Here is a 10,000-nt window from a genome sequence, read left to right as displayed (position 1 = left end):
ACGCCCACAGGGAAGGACGTCGCTAAGACGAACCAGAAGAACTCAGGGTTAAGGAGCTTCAGCCAGAGCACCAGGAACTTCCTGAGGGGCGGCGGCGGCACTTCGGACACCTCGGGCACCCCCGTCCTCAAGCGCAGCCAGAGCGTGAAGGCGGGCAGTGGCTTCTGCCGGCCGCAGGGCACTGCGCGAGGCGACGTCCGCGAGAGCCAGTCCGTGACCTCGAATCATCCCGCTGACAGGAGGAGCCAGCGGCAGGATGCGACCAACGCCTACGGAATTATCAACGGCATGAAACAACCCACCGCGAAGGAGAGTCCGACGACGCCCTTCCACTTCTTCAGGCGCTCCAGTGTCAGGGACTCTCAGCGGACGCCTTCTGAACGCAGTAGTATTAGGTCCAAGACGAATTCAGGGCCATCACACATTCCCGAACCTTCGTGGAGGAGCAGGGTGACGCCGTCGACCCCTGGAAGGAGCAGCGGCGACTCGGCCAGACCGCAAAGCATCGACGAAGGCACCGTGAGCAGGTCATGGCGGAGGCAGTCAGCGGAGTCGCGGCAGGCGCTGCAGAGGAACCATTCGACCAGAGTTCTTAGGGATGCGAATAGCCAACCTGGAGGACAAGGTTCCCGTGGCCAGACGAGGGCAGGGTCTGGCCCCTCGGAGTTGCAGTACGCACGGATCCAGACTGGCGGTGACAAGGGCGCGGGGAAACAAAAGACGAAGCTCCTCCAGCAGTGCAAGTGTGGCATGAATAGTTACTGTGATCAGTGTAGAAGTAGCATGAAGGCGAGCAAAGAAGAGGTGAGCAAATGTCCCAGTGCAACAAGCAAGGAAAATTCTTTTGCCAGAAACAGTGTTCGACGAGCGAGTGCGAGTCAGAGAGTGCAGACGGAGAAACCGAGGGAGGGAGCGCAGCCGGCGAGCGCCGCCCTCGAGAGGAGACCGTCCGTGCGCAAGGCTGTCGAGACGTACGAGCAGTTGCAGTCGGTGCGACGCGAGCGGGACCGACTGCAAAACCGTCCGACGGCCTTGTACATCCCCGTGGACAGGGAGCAGGACGCGGAGGACGACACCGGCCGGAAGGACATCAAGGAGTACCTCCTGGAGTACGACGAGCCAGGGAGACCCATATCTGTGGCCATCGACGAGTTGATGGCGAGGTCGGCCGTGGCTCCTCAGCTGCCCAAGAAGAGGAACTTGTCCCCGCCGGCCGAGGAGGCCAAGAAGAGGTCCCACAGGGGTGCGGCAACGGCGTCCGCGCCCCACATGTACGCCAGGGCCCAGACTTCGCGAGCGAAGAGCGCCGATGCTGCTAGCAGCGGGGTGCTACAGACCACGCGAGCTAACCGCCAACCGAAGACAACCGGCTGTGAAAACGGCCACCACTGGCATCGGAAACCGGGCCCTGCGGTCTCCAGGAAACCGGCCACCGAACGGCCGGCCCTGATGAAGACCCTGGACGCCAGTTCCTACGAGGAGGAAAGCCTGGAGGAAGTGATGAGGGCGCTGGAGGCAGAACACAGGATGCGCACACTGCAGGCGGAGGAATCCAGTGAGGACGATTTCGTTGACCTTGACGAGATCCTGGTGGATTACGACCTCCCGGGCAGGCCGTCGGCGCGACCACGCAGGTAGTTAGTCTGTCAGTCAGTCAGTCAGTCGGCCGCCCAGTCGTGCGGGCGGGATGCGCGGCGCTCGCGACGAGGCTTGCCTCCTCACTGGGAGTCGGTATTGTGTTATGATATTACTGCTGCTGTTGTGCCTCTCTTCTATAATGGTGTTGTTATGTATTGGTATTATTTATTATTGTTATTGTTGTTGCTTTTGTTATTATATTTATCATCATTATCATTATCATTTCCTCACTTATTATATGCATAGACGATTCTTACCATACTTGGTGTAACTGATTACAAATTTTTCCACTTCATGTTTTGATATTTGAGTTTTGATATGTGAGTTTTACTATTTAAGTCGCCTTTCCCTTTGCATTATGCTTTCCATATGATTATTATCGTTAATATCTTTAAATAATACCGTTATTGGTAATGGATATTATTTTGTGTTGTTGCATCGCATGTCAGTTTATTTCATTAATTATCCCCAGTGCCATCTCTTTAAAGGCAAACCTTTATTACCCTGTGACCCCCCCCCCCAAAAAAAAAAAAAAAAAAATGTAACACAGGTCCTCTCCGCTGTTTCCAGGGGCGAGGATGAGAGCTTGGGCTGCGGGCTGAGCATTCTTCCGTCGACTGGATCCTCCGCAGGACTTCGGTCCTCGACTCCCCCGCCCTCCTCCGCCATCATGAGCAGCGGGTGCGGCATGCCCGCCCCCCCACCCTCCTCCTCCGTGGGCGGCCACCCGCCAGCGCTGCCGCCCGACCGACCGCACTCCTACCTCACTCACCACTCCGCCGTGTCGCAGGTGAGGGCCGGCCGCGCTCTGCTCTGTCCATTTCTTCCTTTCTTTACTCGTCTCCATCTTCTTCCTTTGGCTTTATGTCCGACTTTTCTTCTTCCATCGGGAGGGGATGTACTCTGTAAGGGATGGACATTTTTGGACACAAGCACAAGCACAGAAACGTTTACACATGAAAATGAAATTAGCCACAATGAGAAATGAAAATAATCGTTTCTCATTGTGGCTAATTTCATTTTCATGGGTATTTCTCTTCTTTTTGTCCAGCTATTATTGAACGCCTGTATTTTTACTGTTACTAGTCGCTCTTATGAAGCAGCGATATTTTACGTTTTTAACGGACTCTTTTTTATTCTTTCTATTTTTCACCCCAGTCTGCTTTGCAATAACTATTAGAAGACCAGAAAAGCAGAAGGGCCAAAATCCCCTTTCTCCAGCCGGTCTTCCACATCCCAAACCAACCACAACACACCTTAGGCCACAAGAGGGGAAGTCCCCGTTTTGCGTCCGGGCAAAAAAGGAAAACTGATGAGGCTATTTTTTCATTATTTCTATAAGCATTTGAAAACGAGAACAGCAGCTTTTCAAAGTCATCGAATCATCTTAGTTCATGTGGGTAATCATGACGCTTTTCATTCATATTTACTAGTAAAATATGCGCTCTGAAAAGTATGACAAGAGAACAGCTTTCCAAAATCATCAAATATTTTGGGAGGAATACAAAAATTTATTGAAAATGATGACATTTTTTGGCGGGCGTCGTCGGGACCTGCGGGCGGTGGACGCATAACAGCAACTTCGATTCCTATGGCCTAAATTAACAGCTTCACGAACGCCGAAAATGTCTCACCTCTCACCTCCCCGTTTCTCGCCCAGGAAAATGGAGGCGTGGGGGTGTCGCCGCGGCTGGGGTCTCCGGAGCGGCCGGAGAAGAGCATCAAAGTGCACTTCAACACCTCCTTCAACGTCGTCAAATTCGGCGACGGAACGGATGTCAAGGTGAGTCCTTGTGGGCGGGGTTGGTGCTGGTGGGCGGGGGCGTGCGGGGATGTGGGCTCGTGGATGCGGGTTGTACACGCATACAAGGTCTGTATAAGTACTTATATAGACCTTGCACGCATATACATACCTATAGCTACATGCACGCATACGCGCACACACATACCCACACACACACACACACAAACATACCTACACACACACACACACACACACACACACACACACACACACACACACACACACACGCACACGCACACGCACACGCACACGCACACACACACACACACACACACACACATACACACACACACACCTACACACACCACACCGCACCACACATACGCACACACACACACACATGTGCACACATACGCACACACACACACACATACACACATATACCCCCCACACATATGCCCCCCCACACACACACAAATAAATAATTGAATAAATAAATAAATAAATATATAAACAATGATAATCATATCCAGTATATATATATAATTGCAGGTAAATGTGACAGCCTGATTTTTTTATTTTTTAAACTGATATAAGTTTTTTGCCATAACAGTGTAAATGTTTTTCTGTCTTTTGATGTTTCAAGAATTTTACATTTAATATATGTGTGTACTGTATACTTGTCTGTGTGTATGTGTTTGCTGAAACATTAACCAAAAAGTCAATTACATATTTCTGCTTATCTTTTTATGTTTGAAAATATAAAGCCACAAAGACAGCTGATTTATTTCTAAATGCTGGTAATTCTATAAAAGGAAAAAATAAAACATTCAGGAACATATTACATGACAACATAGTTCATAAATCTAATGCCAGGAGGCTTTCTTTTGTTGCTTGGCGAAATCAGGACATAAGCCGACATAAAATAATTCTGTCTGCTTTCTTTTTTATCATTTTTGAGTGAGAAGGAGTGAGGAAGGAAATAATTGGTGTGTGTATATATATATATATATATATATATATATATATATATAGAGAGAGAGAGAGAGAGAGAGAGAGAGAGAGAGAGAGAGAGAGAGAGAGAGAGAGAGGGAGAGGGAGAGGGAGAGGGAGAGGGAGAGGGAGAGGGAGAGGGAGAGAGAGGGGGGAAGGGGGGAGAGAAGGAGAGGGAGGGAGGGAGAGAAGGAGAGAGAGAAAGAGAGGGAGGGAAGGAGGGAGAAAAGGAGAGGGAGGGAGGGAGGGAGAGACAGAAAGAGAGGGAGGGAGGGAGAGAGAGAAAGAGAGGGGGGAGAGAAAGAGAGGGAGGGAGAGAAAGAGAGGGAGGGAGAAAAACAGAGGGAGAGAGAGAAAGAGAGAAAGAGAGGGAGAGAGAGAAAGAGAGGGAGAGAGAGAAAAAGAGGGAGAGAGAGAGAGAGAGGAATTAGAGTTAGTGTTAGAGAAAAAGTTAGTGTGTAAGAAGTGAGAATTAGAGAGAGAATAATTGTTGTTTTATTTTGATTTTGGTTTTCTTCAATTCAAAGAAAAATGTGAATATTTTAGTCTAACAAATTAATATCCTTTCCATTTTTTCTCTCCCAAAGGAACCAAACATTAAGGTAATTCTGTGCTTGTTGTACAGTGTATGTACAGTATATATAAGTGTAATTGAATGAGAAGATACTGGATATTGCAGCTCCAAAATCATGCGTCTGTTTATTGATTTAAATGTCTATATATTTTTTATTATGATTATGATTTTTATTGGCTTGGCTTTATTCTTTGTGGGCTTGAATAAATAGCATCTTGTTTCAGCATTGCAGCAGCCAATTGCATGGCTGCTGCTGTCATTAGTTCCTTCAGTATCCTGTCCAAGATGTGTTTACTAAGTTGCAAGCATACTGTGGTGTCATTTGGGAGATTTTATAGCACTGGGTGTGTATCAGAAATACTTTTTTTTTAAGAAACCTGTTGCTGAGCAGGGCATTTAGTAGGCACATCATTTAAACATAGCACGAGTTTGGATCCTTAGAAATTATCAGAGAAAGAGAATGTCTGTGTTAAGTACAAACGAGTGCCATCTCTTTTTTTAATATTTGTTAATACATGTATATCTATTGGGCTCAATGATGTGTTGTACGGAGCACAGACTTGCTTTGCGGGGTTATGGTAAATATTTTTATAAGCCATTTTGGAGTAGCACAAGTTTGCTGTGCTTTATATTCAGCTTTCAAGTTATTTGCTGTATAAAATGATGAACTTTGCCTGTATATAAAGTGTGCTAATTTATTAAAGTGAGTCTTGCATGAAGGCAACAGTGATGATAATGATATTTGATACACTTATCGGACAATGCCAGCTGCAGTTCAGAACAAGAGAATGTAGTTGCTTGCTGTCCTCCATTGTTTGTATTTGAAACTTTCTTCCTGTGTTCTTTCTTCTCCCTTACTGAATTTCATTTGTTCATTTGAAAATCATGAGTTGCAGTCTAATGTGTCATTTACTCAGTGGTAATTCAGTAAGTCATATTGTTTGTCTTCTGATGTAAGAGCATGTGCAGTATAGGTGTTCATGAGCCGTGATATGGTACATTTTATGTTTTCATGTTTTATCTTTGAATGGAGGCTCAAGCATTTTTTTAGTTATATCAATGTCTCTATTTGTTTTCTTATGGAAATCTGAATTTGTTCTCATGGTGTCTCTGCAGGCATTAGAACATACCTTTACTTCAACTTTCTTATTTCTCCTGAAAATGAAATAGTCACTCTTCTCTTTACATTTCATGATGGCCAGTAATGTAAGCACATGTACAAAGTCTGGATGATCATTTTTTTAAAGTGAGATTTGGTATTTTGTTGTAAAATGTCGAGTGATTCTTGTTTATATATATATATATATATATATATATATATATATATATATATATATATATATATATATATATATATATATATATAATATATATATATATATATATATATATATATATATATATATATATATATATATATATATATATATATATATATATATATATATATATATTGCTTGTCTACTTATCTTATGGTTCTGTGCTTTCATTATTATATTTTTAACATTACTGGATTTACTTTGATTGATCTAATAGCATTCTTGTTTTCAGGGGATAATCAATGTGGTCATTGGCAGACAGGCCGCAGGGCCACGACCATATGAAAGTATGTTTGCCATCAGACTTCGCAACACCATCACAGGGGAACTCCATTGGCTGCATCAAGATCTTACTATGTACCAGGTCAGTAACTGGTCTTAATTTCTTTGATTAATATCTTTCATACACTTTGCTAGAAATGCAGAATCTTTGGAAGCATTGTTTTTTTTTGTTGTTTTTTTATACATAAGCTTAGATACCATATTTGTTAAAAGTACTTTTCTTGTTGCTGTAATTTTTTTTGTGTGTATTTTATTATTATTATTATTATAAATATTGTTATAATTATTATTATTATTATTATTATAAATATTGGTATAATTATTATTATTATTATTATTATTATTATAAATATTGATATCATTATTATTATTATTATTATTATTATTATTATTATTGTTATTTTCATATATATTGCATACATGAAATTATGGTATTAATTGTCTTTGTATTTATGCAGCTACGCATCTCTCCCTCATCATATCTTCCTTTCTCTCTATTTAAATTACACTATGACTGTTGCTGCTTTATTGCTAAATAAATAAACAATCCTCAGGTTGAAGAGAAATTCCCAGATTACCAGAGTGAGGAGTGGAGATTCGAGCTCCGTGTCCGCTATGTCCTTTCAGACCTCCACCAACTCTATGACAAAGACCGCACTACATTCTGCTACTACTATGAACAGGTGAGTATCATTCTGTCACTGTGCTCATGTGTAAGATTTCTGTTTTTGTTTTGTCTGGGTGAATGGAGTTGGCAATTATTATATGTAATCAATTATCTTGTTTTTCTCCTTGGTTTTAGGTGAAAAATGACTATTTGGAAGACGAGGGCCGAGGAAACGAAGGCATTGATCAGGAATCAGCAATTCAACTAGCTTGTATTGAAATTAAGCGAATGTTTAAGGTGCGTTTTCCTGTTACAAAAGATTTTCATGTTTTGCAATAATTTGTTTCGCAAATATTTATTGCAGTTAACATTCTCTTGTGTTCTACAACTAGACTCTTTCCTCATGTTTGGAGACATAATGACATTATTTATGACCAATGCACATTTTCTTTTTCCTCCAAAAAATATTTTAGGACATGAATGGGAGCACCCTGGAGAAGAAATCAAACCTAGAGTTTCTAGAGAAGGACGTTGGCCTGCACAAATTCCTTCCATCTTCAGTCCTCAACACAGTCAAGCCCAAAACACTGCGCAAGTCACTCCAGCAACACTTCAAGAAGTATGGCCAGCTTTCAGAGTCTGAGTGTTTCTTCAAATTCCTAGAACTGTTAGGCAAAGGCAGGAAATATGACCAGGAGTCTTTCCGATGTGCTCTTGGGGTAAGTGTGCTCAGATTCTAATTTTTTCTTTGGCTTTCATTCTCTTTTATTCCTTTTTTTTTTTTTTTCCTTTCTTTTTTCTTTGCAAAATAAGGAAAATATTGTTATATGATTTCTAAAGTGAAAGGAACTTCTTTTCCTCAGCTGACTTCACAAATAAATTGCACTCAGGAAATTGTAAAAATGTCATATATTTTTTCTTTCTATTTTGTTAGTTCTGCTTTGTTAAATCTTGATCTTTTTTCTATCTTATTGTGGTTAAGTGAATGTATTAATATTTTTTATTTTCATTTTCCAGTCTGGTTGGTCAATTCCAGTCACCCTGTTGGTGGGCCCCTCAGTTGGGATCTCATACACTACAGATTCTGCATCAAAGGTAGAGTTGAAGATTAGATTTCTAAGAAACTTTTGTGTTACCTTTTAGTATATTTACATTGTAAGATTTTTCTGTAATGAGTCATATACCGTTTTTATAAAGTATTGCACATATAATGTATAGAAACATTGCTTTCTTCTTAAATGGATTTCTTTTATGAAAGAGGCTTGGTGTCAATTGGCATTCTTGGTATTGTCTTTCCAGCCTCACCACATGGCAAGCTTTGAACAAGTCCAGAGTGTAGAGACACTAACCACAGACTGTGATACCCACCGCAAGGCCCTTGTACAACTCAAGGTAGGTTGGCTTGTGTCTCCTATTACTGTTCTGTTTTGTTATATTTTTCTCTTTGTTTCTGAATTTCTTTTTGAAACTCACCACCTTTTTATTTTTATTTTCCAACTTTTCTTAAAATTATTATCCTTACTTTTCAAATCTTTGTTCTTTGTTCATCCATCATTCTTTCTGTTAATTTCATTTGATTAAATTCTGGATCATTGTGCCTAAAAAAGAAAAAACAATTGTTTGACCATGAATAACCTTTGACATTGGCTGTCATCCTGAAGGTGGCAGGAACAGCAGAGGCGCTGACAGTCACGTGCCCAAGCATTATTGCTGCTGAGAGCCTTGCAGACCTGATTGATGGTTACTGCCGCCTTGTAAACAACACTCGCACGTCCTTGTGGAATACGAAAGGTAGGAATGGCAGGGAAAGTATTGGTATTCTGTGTCCATTTCCATGTTTTTTTGTTTTTTTCTTCTTCTTCTTTTTTTCTCTTTTCTTTTTTTATACAAATGGAAAAACAGATATGATGTGTCTGTGTGTGTATGTGAAAAGGTTTGTCCTGTTCAAAGAGGACTTTGTTGATATTTCTAGCTTTTGTTATATACTAGATGATATGCTCTTTTTTTCCTGTTTTGCATATAAATTTCCTAAATTGAAATTGGATGGCTTTAAAGCATCCAGGTTTTTTTATTTTTTAGATAGAGAGACAGAGAGATAAAGACGTAGATTGTTTTGTTTAGTAGCATACCTTTGACAATGATATATCAAATCTATAGATAAAGTCTGTCAACAATTGTTATGTCAAGGATCTGATCCCACAAGAAACAATAGCAGTGTCTATAGCTTATCATTTATGGGAGATTTGCTGAAGGAGCTACAATGAATTGAATTCACATTTTTCCCCACTTCTTTTCAGGGATTAGATACCTAATGGGATGAATAAAATTTATTAGTACCTTCCTATTTTTAAAAAAATGTAATGATTTCTTTCTCTATAATTGCATAACCATGAAGTATTAACAACAGCTAGAAAATAAACATATAAATAAAGAATACAGACGGTGATAAAATTTCTAAATGCAAATGAGTTGAACTAACTGAAATTCTTAGCATAGTGATGACTTTGAGGAAGAAAAAGTGTGTTAATATTTTCAAATGTCTTGAAAAGTTAATTATTTGGAGTGTTATATATATTAACAATCTAATATTGAAAATAGTTCATTTAAACAGACCTGGCTACTAACGTGTATGCTTATTTTTTCCTTTACTTATTTTGACCCAGAAAGACTTGGTTTTATATAGTTTGTGTATTTGGAAAGCAAATTGAGTCAAGGAACTGTTCATTTAGTGACTAATATTTGTCTTTAGTTTAAAGCATTTTTTAGTTTGTCTGGCTTTTTGTTTTCCAAGTCCACAAATCAGACATGACTTTTTTCTTACTTTTTTTACATCTGTTTTTTAA

At 40.7% G+C, this 10,000-nt stretch overlaps 1 protein-coding gene across 1 annotated transcript in view; it reads left to right on the top strand.

Moving 5' to 3' along the window:
- Fak (protein tyrosine kinase 2 Fak) overlaps positions 1-10,000 on the top strand; it is a 35,665-nt gene that overhangs the window by 971 nt on the left and 24,694 nt on the right. The window contains exons 1-11 of the mRNA XM_070139156.1: positions 1-1,634; positions 2,209-2,428; positions 3,299-3,421; positions 4,963-4,977; positions 6,501-6,632; positions 7,105-7,233; positions 7,353-7,454; positions 7,631-7,876; positions 8,175-8,252; positions 8,457-8,549; positions 8,819-8,948. The exon at positions 1-1,634 is cut by the window's left edge and continues 971 nt beyond it. Coding sequence (XP_069995257.1) covers positions 1-1,634; positions 2,209-2,428; positions 3,299-3,421; positions 4,963-4,977; positions 6,501-6,632; positions 7,105-7,233; positions 7,353-7,454; positions 7,631-7,876; positions 8,175-8,252; positions 8,457-8,549; positions 8,819-8,948 — 2,902 coding nt within the window. The remainder of the gene's footprint in view (positions 1,635-2,208; positions 2,429-3,298; positions 3,422-4,962; positions 4,978-6,500; positions 6,633-7,104; positions 7,234-7,352; positions 7,455-7,630; positions 7,877-8,174; positions 8,253-8,456; positions 8,550-8,818; positions 8,949-10,000) is intronic.

Source organism: Penaeus vannamei, chromosome 25 (assembly GCF_042767895.1).
Source record: "Penaeus vannamei isolate JL-2024 chromosome 25, ASM4276789v1, whole genome shotgun sequence".
In the NCBI taxonomy this organism is placed as follows: Eukaryota; Metazoa; Arthropoda; class Malacostraca; order Decapoda; family Penaeidae; genus Penaeus; species Penaeus vannamei.
This window is presented reverse-complemented; position numbering and strand designations above follow the sequence as displayed.